The 18,610-nt window shown below is 41.7% G+C and overlaps 1 protein-coding gene across 2 annotated transcripts in view; it reads right to left on the reverse strand.

Moving 5' to 3' along the window:
• Window positions 1–622: 622 nt before the first annotated feature.
• Window positions 623–18,610, reverse strand: part of LOC129768539 (zinc finger CCCH domain-containing protein 13) — a 101,863-nt gene continuing 83,875 nt past the window's right edge. The window contains exons 4-12 of one of the 2 annotated variants that reach the window (XM_055770262.1): window positions 17,734–18,102; window positions 2,963–4,763; window positions 2,668–2,905; window positions 2,479–2,607; window positions 2,136–2,422; window positions 1,931–2,072; window positions 1,586–1,869; window positions 1,438–1,529; window positions 623–1,376 (exon numbers count right to left, since the gene is read on the reverse strand). In XM_055770262.1, the coding sequence (XP_055626237.1) occupies window positions 892–1,376; window positions 1,438–1,529; window positions 1,586–1,869; window positions 1,931–2,072; window positions 2,136–2,422; window positions 2,479–2,607; window positions 2,668–2,905; window positions 2,963–4,763; window positions 17,734–17,908 (3,633 nt within the window). In that variant the 5' untranslated portion in view covers window positions 17,909–18,102 and the 3' untranslated portion in view covers window positions 623–891. Of the gene's footprint in view, window positions 1,377–1,437; window positions 1,530–1,585; window positions 1,870–1,930; window positions 2,073–2,135; window positions 2,423–2,478; window positions 2,608–2,667; window positions 2,906–2,962; window positions 4,764–17,733; window positions 18,160–18,610 lie in introns of both variants that reach the window. The other variant, XM_055770261.1, reaches the window with a different exon arrangement.

Genomic DNA, 18,610 nt, shown 5'->3' on the forward strand with positions numbered 1-18,610 from the left:
AATAAAGTTTCGGGTGGAATAAAAACGATTTAAAAATAAAAATGATGAATGAAAATTGTTTTTTTTGTATCAAACTTGTGTTCTATATGATAGAGTAACGTATTTTCAGCTAACTATGAAAAAATTGAATAAAAATCAGTACAAGAACATGTGAATTTTATATTATAATGATAACATTGAGCGAATACTTACTAAGGAATTTAACGAAATAAGTTGGGTAAAGGTCAGAACAACGTTTTCTGAGTATTAAAATAACATCAAGCAAAAATTTTCATTCAAATTTAAATAATTTGAAACTGCCTTCTGACCTGCTAAAGCGTAAATAGCTTCACGATTACGGGGAATCATTTTGACGTTTGTTCTGCGTCAAAGCAATGTTGCCACATTGGCATATGTCGATTGAGTCTGAATCTTGAACGGATTGCAGAATGCAAAAGCCGATCTCAATTGAATTACGAAATCCGAACAGAGTATCAAATTCCTTCGCGTCAGTATATGAGTGATTATCGTGAAATATCTTCTGTGCTCATGATTTTCGAGCCACCCTGAAACTTCGTGCAATTGTATAGATTCGACATCTATATAAAGAATTTCGGATTGGATCAAAATAAAGCACCATCGATTGATTTAAGACTCCACGAGTTTGACTCGAGCTTTATTACGTTTTAGTACATTTTTGTCTTTCCTTTTCTGTTGTTTTTAAAACGTTAAAATGCTTTGCAACTAATCTTCCAGCCTAGGTTAAAAAGGTTACCGATCATAATTCCAAACACGAATCACACTCTTATGCGACGGACACAAATAAATAGACTTTCCGGTGAGACTAAAAGAAAAATGATTACGATTACTTTTGAAGGGGTTAACTTCTTCGCTCGGCTCCCATGACGACCATCAATTCCTACGATGCTTCTGAAGCGTGTTAGTTCTCGAGCCGCCGGAGTGTACCGCAGTATGTCCTTCCCGTGGTCTTCTTGGCAGCGAGTAAGTCTGCTGCCCACCACCACCACGCTGGGTTCCATGTGAAATCTTTGCATTCTCAAACGATGAGCTTTTATCGGAGTCCAGATCATCCTTCGATCCGGTATGGCTACGACGCGTCTTCTGTTTGGTCCGATTCAGTGTCGACTGACTGTGGGAGCGGTTGTTCAGAGGGCGCGGCAGGGTGGTCGCAACCGACTTCATCGCCTGCTGCTGATCGTTGTGGTAATTGATCTCGTAACCCTCGCTGACATGCTTCGGCTTCCAGGGTGCCAGCACCGAGATCGACCGGGAGACGGTTCGCGTCATTGGTTGGAGTTTTTTCGAGCTGTTCAGCGACTCGCGGGAGTACGCCATCCGGCGGGCGTTCGATATCTGGGGGTGCGGGATATCGCCCACTGGAAAATACACAAACATTTAAATATAGATTTTAATATTGGAGGTCATTCTTCAAGTTACCAGTTGTGGCGTGCAGGAATACTACGCTGCGTTGGCTTTGTTGACTAGATTCACCCTCGGTCCCTGAGCTGTCATGAATTCGATCTGTCTCTCTAAAACCAGTTTTGAACGTTAGCCGCTGTCTACAGAAGCCCAAGCTCAAACTTACCTGTTCAAACTCCCTGCCCGTTGAAATGATCGCGCCGGTTTCTGCGGGCCCGATGGAGGTTTCTTGCTGTGCTGTTCGGTTCGACTTCGACTAGATCGTTCATGGCGATCGGAGTCGACAAGATCCACACTGTTCTCCCGAGAGCGGCTGTAGCTTTTGCGGTTGGTCGATCGATCGGGTGTGTAGTCTCGACCGACGCTGTAGTGTCGATTCGGAGGATAGACTGGTGATGGCGTACGTCTGCGATAGCTAGTCGAATGGTCGGATGTGGACTGATCTCTTCTCTGATTTATGAGATAAACAGAATACTGTATAGATTGGATGGTAAATTACGATCATATGTACCTTAGAATCAATATGACGATCGTCGTCCTCTAGGTTCTCCATCGAAGACGACCGGTAACGGGTTTCCTGGAATTTCGGTGTTGTTTCCAAGTCGTACGCACTCTGGTATCTCTTGTCCGATTTCGAAAGAGAGGATTTGGAGCTGTGAACCGAATGTCATGATCAAAATGTGCACATCGTCACATCACACAGTGCAAACTCTTACCGACTAGATCTGCTGGGTGGCTTATCAACGAATTCGCTATCGGTGTCTCCGAAGAAACGCAGGCTCTTCTGCTGTTTCGCGCCGCTGGACGGTCTAACGTCACTCGAGAGTTGTGATTTCGAGTCCGACTTCTTCCTTGACAACCTGTCGAACGATTTGAACCATTCCGGTCGGGATGTTTTGCCGGTCTCACCATTCTTTGCGCCCTTGAAGGATAACGATCGTTTCGTCGTCGAAGGACTGGACTTGGGAGTCGAGAGACGACGGCGAGTTGCAATGTCGGGAACCTACGAAACAACGGTCGAATAAACATTGAATATAGATAAGCAAAACTTCAATCAACCTTCAAATGGTTCTTCTCATCGTAGCGCGATCGCTCATCGCTGCGAATGCTACTGTGCCTCGAATCCTTCTTTTCCGTCTCCCCCATTTTTACCAGTCTTTTTTTCGTGGAGCTCATAAACTGTTTCACCTGCAAGAAGTTCCCATTTGAGAATATACGCAAAATTGAGAAAACACTGTTGAAAATCACCTTTGCCAATCCACCAGTCTTCTTCTGCTGCTTCAAAGACGATTTCAGCTCCTTCGGATGTCCACGATCGGCGGAGTATTCATCCAACCGGGGATCGAAGCGGCTTCCATCGTCGATGCTTCGTTCCCGATAGGAATACGTTTTCCGTGGCTTCCGAAGGCAGGCATTTGTGTGTGTGCGTTCATTCCGCAGGAAGCTTTCGCAAGTTAGAATATTCTGCGTTAACGTATACTTCTTCCTGTAAAAAATCCAGAACTTATAAGACACCGTTGATGATCTGGAACTACAAATTCACCTCTTCGAGAACTCCCCGTTGAATGAATCCTTTCGAAAATCGTTCTCAATCCCCGAATCACCCTTATCCACCACCTGTCTCGAGTGACCACTATCCAGCGGCAAACGTTGGGTGAAGTTCTGCACTTCTGTCCGCTCGGCAGATCCCTCACGATCGTAGGTGGTCCGCGTCATCCGTACATCCTCCACATTTTTATTCGGATACTTGAACCGTTCCACGTATTCCTCGGTGTAGGGTTTCCCATCGCGATTTATCACCGTCTTCGTCACAAATGTCTCCACGTATCGATTCTTCGCGTTGTTCCGCTCGATTAGATCCTCCCGAACTGGTGGCGGAGGCGGCGAAACGGTTCGTCTACGCACCGGCGAATCACTCGCCAAGCGGTCAGCGCTTCTTCGGGCCAGGCTGCTGGTGTGATGGTAACTGTCGTAGCGTGAATTGCTGGATCCCGTGGCAAGCTCCCGCTCGGGTGAGACCTTATCCAGCAGCTCCCTCGACCCGATACGGTTCCGAATCCTTGACTCCAGAATCTCTCGCCGCTGGCTGAGTTCGTGGAACTCGGGAAAGTACTCTTTCCCATCGGCTTGTCCCCGATAGTTGGTGCTGTAGCTGTGGCTAACATAAGGTCGCTCCGGTGGGGCATACTTCACAACCGGCGTGATGTGGTCCTCGTCAGAGTTGGTGGAGAAATCGTTGGTGCTGGTGGTAGTCGTGGTTTTGTAATAACTCGACGAGAAGCGTTTGCTGTGGTCACCGAGTCCGAGTCCCTCGTCCTCATCACTGTTGTACGGTTTGAATCTGGTCCGGGGAAAATTATCCGTCTCGTCCAGTGTGTACTTTGGAAGTGGTGGAGTCGGTCTTTTCATGTGTAGGTAATCCTTGCCAGTCGCCATTCTTTCGTCGAATCCGAGGGGACTAGATTTCTTAATGTCTTCGTCACTGGTGTTGGTTGAGAACTCGTTCCGGATGGTGTGTTTATTTTTCCCCTCATCACTGCACACAACCTGGGCGTAGACTATGGGGTGCTCGCCAGGCCGGGTGTAAGAGAAGCCGTCACGTATGATCTGCGGTGGCGGCGGTGAAGTATGACGTTCGCTGGATAACCGTTTCACAATGTTCTCGACCGTTACCCCTTTCGTGAGGCTTGGCTTCTCTGGCGGCAGCTGGGAACAATGCAGCCCTTCCTGGGACTTTGAATTCTGTCGTAGTAGCTGGATCGTTTCCATTACTGGCCTGGACGTGGATCGAATCGGGAAGAGGTCCGATTCTTGACCGGTAGGCTGGTCCGGAGTATGATCCCGCTGAGTGAATGCAGTTAACGGGTCGGAGTTTTTCGTGTATTCCACTGGGGAAGCTTCGATAATCGGAGTTAGTGGATCATGTTTAAGTTCAAGGGTGTTTCGTCGAGGCGTCTTACGCCTCACCTGGCGTGACTGACCGATGTCACTGTTGCTGCGGTTGATCGTAATCCGGGGTTTCTCATCGATCGGACGCTTCACCGGACCTGCCTCGTCATGTTTGCTCTTGCTGAACAGGTTCAGAAGACTTTTCTGGGGTTTCTTCGAGGATACGTCGCTGGTGCTGCGACTTACCGTCGCTTTCCCACGAGATTTTCGTGACGGAAGGGAGTTGAACTTATCGTCACCTCCGCTGTTGCGTCTGGAGCGGGCACGATCGATCCGGTCCGCGTGCGCAAGCACAAGTTCAGCTTCCTTGCGAAGTGCCTTTGAGGATAGGTTCGGTGGTTCCTTGCGCACTTTCGGAGTGCTGGTAGGAAACGTTCGCGGTTCGGAACGAGACCCTGAAAAACAGTCAATAATTATATGAGAAAATCTGCTTTGCTTCGAATCGTACATAGTGAGTGGAGAAAGTGAAAAGCGTCGTGTAATTTGTGAACATTAGTTATTGAATTAAATAAACGAGTTGATGTGCATTCACCGGGACATAAGAGCGAAGACACCTGCCGTTCAGAACATATTAATCACCCTATTAGTATGGACAATATAATTCTAGGAAATCAAAGCAAATCGTGCAAACCCGGACCCGGACCTGCTGTTGAACCGGTAACCCATTACTTAAGATGCGAAGAACAAGCGCAGGGGCACTCGCAGTACCCTCCATTCACACTCTTCAACCGCACAATAGATGACGCTGCATTCGGGCTGCCGGGAAGCCACTTGTCCGTAATTTACGAGCTACGTGCCCATGAAGCCGCCATGTTTCGACAAGGTGTAGCCGCAGCCGCAGCATTTCAACGCACTTCTGGCAACCCCTACAAGCGCCCTACCGCTAGACGGCCAGTTATGGGTTATTATTTATGCATCCACCAAGTGCTTTCTTTCGCCGGGGCGTTCGCTGTTCCTTCAGCTGCTTCTGGCCGATCGACCGACAGACCGACCTAAAGTAGCACTTGTTTGTTTTTCTTTTCTCCCTCAAACACAAGGAACCAATTGCAGCTGCAGCATCCGCTCGCCTAAGTGCAATCGAAGAAGAAAGGTGGTGTTTATGTTCGTCGCAAAGTGTGCCCCCCGTGGGAGGGCTGCTGCTCGATTGGAACGGCATCCACCGCATCGGGGTTGAGCGGTTATTGAAACAGCATAAGTGGCTGTGGCATATATCAGAGACCAATGCTCGCTGGCTTGCGCTGGTCTCTCCATCATCAACTATGTACCACGCTAAACAGAGCATGGTTTCCAACACCAGTGTGGCCGCCGCCGCAGGAGGGGGCGAGATCGTTTGGACCTTCGACACCTTCCGGGCAGCATTTAGTGGCAGAGAGTGCAATTTTGCCGACGACGTTAATAAATTGGATTAAACAGGGATAAATCATGCAACATTGTGGCGAGTGTGGCAAAGCTGGGCATTATTTTATTGCATTGCTCCAATTTAGGTGCTTTTACGTAAAAAAAAAGCTATTCATTGCGACCCTTCTGTTATTGTGTTTCCCCCAAAATCGTCAGAACCAGTAATTTGCGTCAATTAGCAACTCCGTTTAGCTCCGCTGGTCGGTGTGATCAAACGACATGTTCAACTAATTGGTGCATGAGAATAGTGTCTAGTCGTGTTTAGTCAACAACTAAAGATAGTTCTGCTGAAAGATTTGCCCTTTCCACTAGCAAACATCAAACATATTTGGGATATTGCTTCGCCAAGTTGAATTTTCATTTGCATTATTTTGAATTGGAAAATGAATAAACTCGAACGGGAGGCGCGGAGGTAAGACGAACAGTGGGGTGAATATGGTCGAGGTTCTGTCAAAACGAACCAAGCGCCATTTTTGACGTAGGACTACGTCTAACCGGAAGATATAGGGGGTGAAATGGAAATCTAGGCACTGAACAAGTAGGAAAAAATGCAAGATTTGGAACTCTTATAACTCGAGCATTTCTCAATAGATCGCAAAGGTTTTTGCATCAACTGATAGGAAATATATCTACGCGTCTATCATAACGAATAACATTTCATTTTACTTGAGATAAATAATTGAATAATTGTAAAATATCAAGCATTGTCCAAATGCACTATGTGCCCATTTTTGAATGGTCCATTTTGTGCTCCTCAAATCGTACCGACCAAAACGGGCAACCAGAGCAGCAGCGAAATAAATGAAGCACGATTGGAAAGGAAAAAGAAAAAAATGAACGAAACATTGGTCGCAGTCTCACACATGCGTAATTCTCGAGCCAGCCAGTCAGCTTAAAAATCCCCGCTCCGCTGCTGTAACGATCATTCTTTGTGTGGACACCGACTGGACAACATCGTTGCTGGACGGGCTGGACGGCGAGGGATCGAGTGCCTTTCTCAAGGCAAGAGGGCGGAGGTGGTAGCGCTGGAGTAGAGTAGAATAGAGTTTTCGAAGGGCCTTTCTCAAGGCTAGAGACGAATGAACTGCAAAAGTTTAAAGTCTCTATAATACAATACCTTCATTCCTTCCTTCCGTAACGATCATTCTCATCCAAACCGTACACCACATCAGTTCGCATCACAACACATCAACAAACCAACCCAAGCAGCCATGTCTGGACATGGCAAAGGAGGAAAAGTGCAGGGAAAGGCAAAATCCCGCTCGAATCGTGTTGGTCTGCAATTTCCCGTAGGTGTTTTCGACAATTGCTCCGCAAGGGTAGCTAGGCCGAGCGCGTTAGTACCAGTGCACCAGTCCACCTAGTCGGCGTTATATAGTTTCGGCCGCCGAAGTGGCAAAGCTGCTCGCGACGATAAGAAAACCCGCATTCAGAACAGACCACATTCGGTTCGGTGAACATCAAGACAACAACAGGCAATTGCAGCGAGTGGCGAGTGGCAAACGCAATTGCAAAACGGCAGCAGGTAGCCGAAGAAAAAAGCTTGTTCTTTATACAAACTGCTTTGGTGGCAAATCCAGAACAAGGCGGCATCAAGGGCGTTCGAAATGGTTTTTTTCAAAACCACGAGTGTTTGATTACAGGTTAAAATCGCCTTCACTGAGTGGTGCTTCGGCACGTCGCATTAAATATAATTTACTGTACAATATGTCACAAGCTGGATGGGAAGAAATTTTCCAATTGTGAAAGCTGTGGCGAGTGGCAAACGCAATCGTTAAACAGGAAGGTTTAGCCGAACAATATGGGGATATCGAGTGATAACAAAACAATAAACTCTTTAGATTAAAGATAATTTTGTGATCCTGAAAAGGACCCCTTTTAGCCTGCATGTGGATCCAACAAGCGAACAAATCGTAATGAATGTATTTTTGTTTGTTTGTTTCTTTGTTTTTAAGAGGCTTTAAACTTTGCAGTTCATTCGCCTCCAATGTATTTTTTTGCCATCGCTGCCTTTTAACGCTCATTCGTTCGTCTCGTTGGACTCGCCCCTTTGGCTGAGTCTGCCGATTTGTCTCTACCCTGTGAGCGTGTACCGCTAAAGTACAAAACGCGCGGATCCGCTGAAAAATATATCATTCTCTTCCAAACCGTAAATCAGGGTGGTTGTATGGCTTCGTTTCATATCACATCGCATCAACGGATTGGTGCCGGAGCACCAGTAGTATACCTAATAGCGGTTATGGAATTTCGGCCGGCGGAGTGCTCGAGTTGGCTTGCAAAGCTGCTCACGACAATAGGAAAACCCGCCTACAGAACAGAGCACATTTGGTTCGGTGGCAACAACTAGTTTCAGCGAGTGGCAAACGCAATCGCAAAACGGCAGCAGGTAGAAGAAGGAAAAAGTTTGTTTATACAAACTGTTTTGGTGGCAAAACCAGTCACCGTAAAACACGGCGCTTTTCAGGGCCACTAAACCTTTCAAAGAAGAGTTATTAAAAGTTTTTAACAACACCAATGCATTCTAAAGTGACATAATATGACATATAATATAAACTGATTTATTTTTGTTTATGCTTGTTCTTGAACTTTTTTAAATTGATCATTCAGTTTTCACAAACCCATGCATGGTTCCCGAATTGAAAGTGGCTCCAAATTACACCACATTGAATGCAGGATGGCATTAACGAATTTTCTCGGTAGCGAGGACTGCTTTTCTTGGTTGATAACTGATGTTGAAAATTGACTGATGTTACATCTGCATTGTATAGAAAAATAACTAAGGAGCAACATGATGAGCTATGTATTTCCTGCTGCTCTGTTCTTTTTTTAAAGGACTTTAATCCGAAGGTCATCCGTCCGTGTATTTACTGTTGGTTTTTCAGAACGCTTATAGCTCGTTTATTTCTCGACAGATCGTAGAGTTCGTCTCCAAAACCTCAGTTCTTTTTCATTTTTATTTACTTTGTTTGCGAAGACTACAAATCTTACAATTCATTCGTCTCCGAAACCACAGTTTAAGGTACGGTAATGTGCTCAATAGTGAAATATATGATAGTGAACGAGCTGATGACCACCTATGCATTCCCTATCACAGCCATCATTTTGATTGTACGATATGTGCATACGCCGAAAGATGCCCGGCGTTGAACATTTAATAAGTACAAAGCTTTCAGAAAAAAATCAAGAATCAAGTTTGTAAAAAAACGCAAAAAAAACACAACACCAAAGGTTCTTTTCAGAACCCCAACATGTTCATAAAGAGTAAACAGTAAACTAATCCATTTTTCAGGTAGATAGGTAGGTATTCACGTAGGAGAAGAAAATAAAACAATATATGTAAAAAATATATTTAGCAAAAGCTGTCCCCTTTGTATAGTCCTACGTCACTCCGGTTATGTCCCCGACATTACCCACTCGTCTTTTTTTTCCAAATTTAGTTTCTTACACCACTGGATGGATCGTGTCATTCGGACAGTTGACAACGACTCCAAAACTTAAATTCGGTGTAACAGGTTGAGAAAAACACGAAATTGCATTCAACCAGAGTGAACCAGAAACCAACAACACGGCATCGGAGGATAGTGATCGTTTTCTTCAAAAAGACAGTTTTTCCTATTTATCCGAGTCTTTAACAGATTTTTTCTGTTTCTGACAGCTCTTGGAAACAACTGTCGTGGGGAGCCAATATGGACAGATACAAAGTGTTACAAGCATTCGACCATTTCCCAGTATCCGTGGTGTTAAGATACATATCCCGATCGACAAATCAGTCCAGCCAGTGGACTTCCATTCGCTACTCTAGAGCCTGTTGAAGACAAATTGAAAAAGTTAAGGGCCATTTATACGTTGCTAGTAGCTGATTTGACAATGAGCAGCTACTGAGCCGGTGTACTCGCTTGACAATCGGTTGACTTGCCTTGTCGGTCCACACAGTGTGAGTTGCTGGCTTTTAACTAGATACAACAGTACCAGGGATGCCAGATGATTTTTCGAATGTCCATCAAATTATCAGAAACAGCAATCAGGTCCAAATTTGACAGATAATTGGTCCGAAATCGACTTCTCTATTGGCAGTTTTCGTCTCAGGGTTTCAGTTGCATTTATTATTACACAGTTTATCACAGTTATATGTACATTTCATATTGTAGTGCTAAGTTTAGTGAAAACATAAAAAGAAAAGATATAGAAAAATAGTCAAATAACATGAAGTATGAAATTTTCATTCAAATTTTAACTGCCTTCGAACATACTAATCTGGTAGAGAAATTAAAAATGCTCTTTATATTCTTTATATTCCTCACAATCACGGATGTCGCCATTCCGCGTTGACGGCATTGAGCTTCGTATTACGAAATGGGGGAGTAGGCATGACAATATGGGTTTGCAGAAGAAATGAACACACTTTTCAAATAATATATGAATGAATGAAAATTATATTTGCAAATCAAATTAATACTCTATGGAAATGAAAATCATTTTTGCCTGCAAGTAGTGAAAAAATATACAAAAATTGTGTCTAAAGGTAATTTTATATTATTATTATAAGTTTTGGTGAGAATATCTGAAAATTTATAGAAAATAGTTTGAATTAGGGTCAGAAAAACGTACTTCTAGCGGGTTAATAACGACTAGAAAAAATTTCATACAAATATTAGCAATTCAAAACTTCCTCAGGGCCGTCTAATCTAATAGAGAATAGTTGCCCTCATACAATCCAATGTCGTAACCAGATAACGACAACATTCCGCCGTCAACGCGATTTAATATAAATATTCTATCTTCGATTAGGAATGCCAGGTATCTTTCTCAAATATTCTCGCACGGCATATGGAGATATCTTCTGATGTCTACACTTATGGAAATAACAACGGTTTCGTTTAGAAACCATTTGTTTTTCTAATAATTTGCAAGTATGTATCTTCGCATATTTTTAAATATCTTCAAAATGAAGATATTTCTTTACATTTGGCATCCCTGATTCGAACGCTATATGCTGTTTTTGACATTTTGAGGGACGCGAGTGTGAGTAAAATAAAAAAAATTGAAGTAGCTCGCACGCAGGATAACAGGATGATGCGTTCACACGGTGTGAGTAGCTATACTGCAGTAACTGACTAGGCCGACTCGTACGTTTACTCGCACCGTATAAACCAGGCCTTATTCGCTGAAGATATTATCGAGAGGTATCCGAGCCGAGCTCATGAGTTTCACCAATGGTCTTGGTAATCAAAAACAGTGGCGAGATAAACAAAGCAGTTCTTCGTGATACGCATCCACTGCCGCATCGCATCGCATCCACTCCACAATAGAGGGTGTTCGTTGGAAGCTCAATGGGGCAGTCTATTTTTCCAGGCTCGACATCAAGGATTCTTTCCACCAATTAGAATTGTATGATGAAAGCAAACCGTTGACTACTTATATCACGCATAAAGGCCTTCGCTACGAGAGATTTCTTCTCGGAATATCTTGTACACCCGAGATCTTTCAGAAAATCATTGAACAGATTCTATCGGATTGTGACCAGTAAGCAAGAACATGATGAAGCACAAATAATTCGAACAAAACCACGCCACATTGGTCTCAAAAGAATGGCCTCGTAGAAGGTTAGAACCATTTTTTGCTGAAGCGGCTAAGAATCAGTCAGGCCCTGAATCGTGACTAGAAGAGTGACCTCCTCACTTATTTGTCGATGAATTATCCAACTCCACATAGCACAACTGGGAAAACTCGGGCTGAACTGATTTTCGGAGGAAACATACGCATCAAATTGCCATCCTTGGGGGATTTAAGTACTGGAGTACCACCAAGCATAGAGACCGTGATTTGCATGAATAAGAAAAGGGTAAAGATGCAGAGAATATTCGTCGCAGATCAAAGGCATCGAACCTTAGTGCAGGAAATCAGGTGTACATGAAAAACGTCCTTCCTGGAAACAAGCTTATGCCCACATTTAATCCTACGGTTATGACAGTTACTGGGAAGCCGGGCTCTCGGGTAACAGTCCAGAATAGCGAAACGGGAAAGTCATACGACAGTTAGCCGAAAGACATTCACTCGAATTCCACTCACCCGAATGTAACAAATACCCGAATGCGAACTTTTAAGTTTTTCACTTCCAAAATATTATTAGAATCAACTCATTTAGATGTTTCACTACTATATCCTACACTCAATTTTCTCATCTTTCAAAGATGAGAAAAGAAGTAGTTCATCTGAGTGTGGAATCTATGCTAATAGCATATGTCAGAAATATAGAGAATTGGCGAACGACTCACACGTGTTATTTTTATTTTAAATTTGAAACACAACAAATAACAAAAAAACATTTTGGGCGGGACGAAGTTTTCCTGGTCAGCTAGCCTACATATACAAGGCGGACTCGATTATATATAGTCTTCGATTCCTTTTCACTGTATATAATCGAGTAAAAGAAAAATCGATTTATCATTTCTTCCCGATATTGTTGCCCACTACACCTACATACACCAAGATAAAAATATGTACGTAAAATATTCTAATACCTGAAAGTTGTAGCTTCAAAATGATGCACATCCCATCGATATGCGTTGATTTTTCACGAAGTTACAGCATGCCAAAAATCACTTAAAATTTCCGACTTCGCAATCTGTTCCTCTAATTTTTTTGTCGAGTGTAGAAAAGAAGAATTTAATTTTTGATTCATCCCTTTATAGTCAGAGGAAACCTTCCTCACATGAAAAAAATAAATTTATCCAGAATGTTTAAGGAGGTGATAGACGATCATATTTGATGAAAAAAATCCTTCTACCCATATATTCGAACTTCAACAATGACAGAGCTATAGAACTTTTTTTTTGTTCCGGTCACTGTTGTCTCAAACTGACTCAACATTAAAAAGAACGCCACAGAAGACAATTCTGTTGGTTCCATTTGAAAGATGGGAAAATTTAGTACAGGATATAGTAGTGGAACAACTAAATTAGAAAATTAGGATTTCATGTAATTAGGATTTAAGTGACGTTCTGGAAGTGAAAAAGTTTTTTTTTTTTATATCTCATTTATTTATTTATTAGGCTCATTAGCATTTTAACTGTAACAGAGCCGGGTTTTAATCGTGTACATGGTAAATCACACAGTAGTAGCCATTTAGGCGTAAGGGTATTCTATCTGTTCTTCCATTGTTCAGCAGACCGGACAGCGAAGACAGTTGATATTGATCATTGTTGAGTTATTTATAGAACAGCAGCCCGATGTGTCTTGCAGAGCAGAGCATTGTATGGATGAATCGATCTTATTTCGACCGTGGATCGATTTCCATCGCTGATGATGGTTGCGTGGACGTAGTTATTCTATAACAACACAAAGATGGTCAATTGAGGGCCCTGAGTTTGAACTCACGATCGATCGCTTGGTAAGCGAACGCGTAACCAAGTGGCTACGAAGACCCCCCAAGTGAAAAAGTTGACAGTTAGTAATTTTTAATGTGTTATTATTAATTTTATCCTAAAAGTTCATATTAAACTTGTTTCTATCAATCAAATCAAGGTTTTCTAACCATGCTACATTTTATTCTTTGACATCCAGCTTCTATCTTTCTTAATTTCGCTGCAATTCACAATTCCTGGTGAAAGTTCAAGCAAAATCTGCAAAAATAACGATTTTTATCCCACTGTACACATAATAGCCACTTAAATTTCACCTTATATAATCGAGTCCAAAATTGTATATAATCGAGTCTGTATATAATCGAGTCCGACCTGTATATATAAAAATTGACTGTTTGTTTGTACTGTTTGTCTTTCTGTCTTTGTATAGAGGGTTTTTTGGGGCAGGGGAAGATTCTTATGATAATTCGAGACCCCTCAACACAAATTTCTGCATAGCTCGAGAACTAAACATGCAAATTGAACCAAACAAGGTATGTGAAGGTTTTAGGGGGCAAGAAATATTTCTATGGTGGTTTGACACTCCTCCCCCTCTTTTAGGAGAAAATATAAAAAATCGTTAAATTATTTGACTATGAAGTCGGAGTTGGAGTCGGAAAAAAATTAGCAACACTCGGATTTCCATTCAAATGAACCTATAAAATCAAAATATTCAGCTCAATCAACAAAATTTTATTTCATGATAAGGAAACTTTGATAATAATTTTGTTTAATACCATCATGGTTAATAATGCGAACTAAATGGGAATAATACTTAGCAAAAACACCGTAGAACAGCAAAATTATCCACCTTAATGATACACCCAATCATGGGCCGTCAAATTCTCGAATATTTTGGTGACTGTCAATAGGAGTACCGGTATGTTCCTTGGTTTTGACGTAGAACAACGCCTTTAGGAAGGGTGCCAAATTAGAAAACGGGTCACGTATTTATGAAATAAAGTTAACGTTAATAAATATTTTCACTGTGAACGAATTCTCATGATTTGCATCCCAATCGAATCGGAAATTCTCTATGATTTGTTTGATATGTTATACATTACAATTCGCTAATTACTAAAAGGTTTAAATTCATGAAAACTGAATGTTTGCATCAATTGATAGGCAATATTTCTATGCGTCTATCACAATTAATAAAATGTTATTTTTCATGAGATGAACAATTGAACAACTGTAAAATGTCAAGCGTTATCTAAACGCCCTAACTGCCAATTTTTGATTGGCCCGATTTACCGCTTTCCCAACACAGACTTCAAAATCGATGTTCCTGTGGAAATCCGCTTTGCAAATATGCATGGAAGTCGGGGGTATTTTTGTTCCCACCGAGGTGTGTTTCCCTAACACGGACTTCAAAATCAATGTGCCTGGGGGAATCCGCTGTGTCAAAACATGCAAGTCGGGGGTATTTTTGTTCCCACCGAGCTGTGTTTCCCTAACACGGACTTCAAAATTAATGTGCCTGAGGGAATCCGCTTTGCAATTGGGGTATTTTTTGGTGTTGAGTACTTTTGTACTCGCTTGTCGTTGTGTATACCGCCGGAATATGGTCCCTTAAACGTATTTTTATACTGAGAAGTCTGGGAAAATAGTCATTTCAGATACTAGAGGTGAAAGAACTTTCGCGGTTCGAGAACTACGTAAACATGAGATGTGCAATAATTTCAGAGAGAATTGTACTATACAATGCTCGTTTGTCAATTATTACGTTCACATATTTTGGTAGTCGTAGGCATCATATCAAATGTAAAAGAAGGTTCATCAAATTTGCTTGTGACGAAGAACATAATCTATTACAAAAAAAAATCGATGCATTTTAAAATAATATTCGAAGTGGTAAATAAGTGAATTGCATAATATAATTGCGTAGTTCTACGTCGAAAATGCGGTCGTGTCCTAGATACAACCCCTTACATTTTTTTTTTTAAATAAATGCTTTATTCTGCAAAAATGGTTACAAATTTAATATTCAAAGTATTGCCCATCGCTAGTCACAATTTTTCCCCATCTCTCTGGCAATTCACGGATCCCTTTGCGGAAATAATCGGCCGGTTTGTCAGCTAACCACGCATATGATGAAACCACTAACTGTGGATAATGGAAACCCGACGTGCCCCACGTTTTTTTTCAGTCTCATCAATACCCTAGATTAATGAAGGAATGGGTGCGATAACTGCTACTTGCCTAATTATTTTTAAGCTTTTAGTACATTATCTGTATTATTATTATGTTTAATCACAATGAAACCGTTTAACTTAAAAAAAAATTGTTTTAATATTTTTTAAATTTCAAGTTCTTAGTACATTATTTGTTTAAAAAAAACTTTAATTTGAAATATCTAAAATACGTATTTTTAATTTTTTTTTTCATTTTTTCATAAAAAATAGAAGTCAAGCAGAAAATTTAAAAAATATGTCCTAAATGGTAAAACTATTTATGACGAACTATGTGGAACATCGAACTTTATGAATTTTCGAAACTTCGAATTTTTGTATGTTAACAATCATTTTTAGCCACAAATTAAGAATCCTGATGTGATTTAAAACATAAAGCTCATTATTAATCTCTTTCTAAATGCAGCGATTCTAGAGATATTAAAAAAAAATCTTAAATATGCCTCTTTAATATGTTTGTCGCGTTATACCGTCATGTTTTCAGGAAATTTTATGAATTTGCCCATAATTTGAAAAAAATATATGTTTAGGAGTTACGTTAAAAAACATTTGAAGACATGTGGGTCAACACAAAACGTAGCGATATTAAAAAAAAAAAATTAATCTTAATACAAACTTTTAAACTATTATTCGTGCTACAAAATTGAAACATGAACAGTTTTTAAAGCAGAATTGAAATCCCAAAAACACAAATTCACCTTGTTGATTCAACCGAACGTTATGGGATTAGCTAAATTTAACATGAATTGCTATTTAATTCCATAATTTATCGTACAAATTATAGTTACAACGAGCTCAACAATTGAATGTTGTGTATTAATCCATTGGTGTTCGTGGTGTCAATCTTTCCGTTCATTAAGGAGTTGTACCCTATCGCTCTGTAAATATATGTCCTTTAAGACTATGGGAACTCTATGAGTGTACACAACGCTAATAACCTGAAGAGCATCATAGATATGTACTGTTCTTCATCATGTGGAAATCCAAAATTTGCAGTAGATAGTTATGTTTACCTCAAGTCTTCAAACAACAATATTTCTTGAGTTTTTATGTGCTTGTTTAACCCCTTAGCCTACGATTTCCAATTTTCAAAAGAGCGAATCAAATGCAAACGCTTCAATGGCCTAAGGCATTTGATAGGGCTCTGTTAAAAAATGTGCAATTGAAAACGAAAATAAAAACAGAATTTTTTTTAAATTTGATCATTTTTATTGTTCAAATCAGCTGACTCAACGTCTCATTCACATAAATGTGACTCAAAAAATCGCAAGAATAAAACCAAAACGACTTCCTCGCTTGGGCACAGCACCATCCATCCATCCATCCCACCCACATCTAAAACTGGTCACTTCCGCTCGCAAAGCGGCTAGTTTTGCGGAACTAAGCGAACGATTCCTCGAGACACCGCCAAGATCATCCTACTTACATAAGATCAAGATCACGCTCTCCGCTGGAAACCGGCCGCCCACGGGAGAACTGTACAGCGCGCGCGCGAGCCTATTTCAAGGCACATTTGTGTTACACCCCAAGGTGGCGCGCGGCGCCATTCTTTCCCGGGTTCACGGAAGGAAACCTCCGCAGGTTGGAGTCATTTCTAAGGGCTTGCTGCACGCAGTGCCGGTGAAGCCTACTGGGTTGCTGTATTAGAACTCTTTCCTGTCGATGACATGCACTATTTGTTAAGCGATATTCTTCAACGCCAGCGGAATGGCCGAGGAACGGATAAAGGCATAAAAAACAAAATAAATAGAAACACAACGAGGCGAGGAATTTTCATAGCGCTAAATTCTTGTTATGTAAATTCGAACCGTCTGCGTGGGTTTTCACGGGGAAGAAGAAAGGTCGCTGAGCGACAATGAGGTTACCTCTGTGGGGAAGAGCCATTGGAAACAAGGCCCCAGCTTATCTGACACAGTTCCACGCATTCTAGTCTGTGTACATTTGGCGTGAATGACGTAAGGCGGCGCTGTTAATTGTCAAGTGTCATTAGGTCTAACAAATTGTGCTAAAATGCAGGGAGACATTTCCGCACTCACTGTGTCTGGCCAAGTAACAGGATTTATCTACTGGATTGCACTGTCGGGACTTACGGTGGCCATGATAGTGCACACTGAGTCACATGCTTCCTGCCCACCACTGTCGAGTTGTTCGAGTTTTCAATTATTTGAGCATGAGACATTAATAAGGATTAGTAGCACTGCTCAGTGGAACAGAATTAACTTCGGATAGAACTATTAGTGATTGTTTGTGTGTTGGAAGCCATTGTGTGCAAGCACTGAAAAAGCTTCCAAAATTAGTCGGTTAGAGTGCATTACAAATGAATGTGTCAAGGCTAACGATCGAAGCGTGTTTAGGGTAAAATTTAGACAAACCAATTCTTTTGACATGCACGTCCCGATTGAATGAGACGCTACGCGATCCGTTACCGGATGAACCAATGTTGTTGCAGTCGTCGATGTTGTTGGGGTTGTGGCTTTTACCAATATTCTGCACGGTTGCTTTCGAAGTGTTTCCAACTAGTCTGACCGGGTTGGCAACATCCGTCATTCTGATCCCAGTCGAGTTTCTAAAGCTAAAGCTACTAACACTACTGCTACTAGTACTACTCGAAAGATCCGCATGCTCCCACTCATAGCAGTTTCAGTTGCACATTCCAACAAGGGCTTCCGGTTCAATTCCTTACACAGCACAGCATTCCGCAGTACCACTAGCTCTATGACCGAGTCGAAAACACTTAGGCACTAAACGAACCAAACTAACAGTCAATAGTTTGCGTATAGTATTTTTTTTGCTTAGAACTTGATGGAAAGAGAAATGAAAGAACACTTTAGTAGCGATTGGCGAAGCATGCATATTGAATTCAGTCTTACAGCATTCGCGTGCATATCAATTATTTGTGATTTCTAATTTGGAACAGAGCAGTTACAGATCGCATTTCTAGATAGGGTGAGAGGGTGAACATTTATGTTATTTATTTCCACTGATGGCTTAATGGCAAGAAATGAGAATGAGATATTTATAGGCCAGGGTTGATGTATGAATACTTAATGGGGAATTCAGACCATCCGTGGTTAGCTTCTTGTCCGGTGACTCCTATCACTGGGATACGAGTAACCATAGTGAAGATCGGGTAACCAACGCCGGTGGGATCTTGGTCGCATGCTGACAGGGAAGAGGGCCTATCTGAGCGTCTGTTCATCATGGAGCTAGAGCTTGGGTGGCTGCGTATTTGCTCTCCGAGATTGACCT

Source organism: Toxorhynchites rutilus, chromosome 2 (genome assembly GCF_029784135.1).
Source record: "Toxorhynchites rutilus septentrionalis strain SRP chromosome 2, ASM2978413v1, whole genome shotgun sequence".
In the NCBI taxonomy this organism is placed as follows: Eukaryota; Metazoa; Arthropoda; class Insecta; order Diptera; family Culicidae; genus Toxorhynchites; species Toxorhynchites rutilus.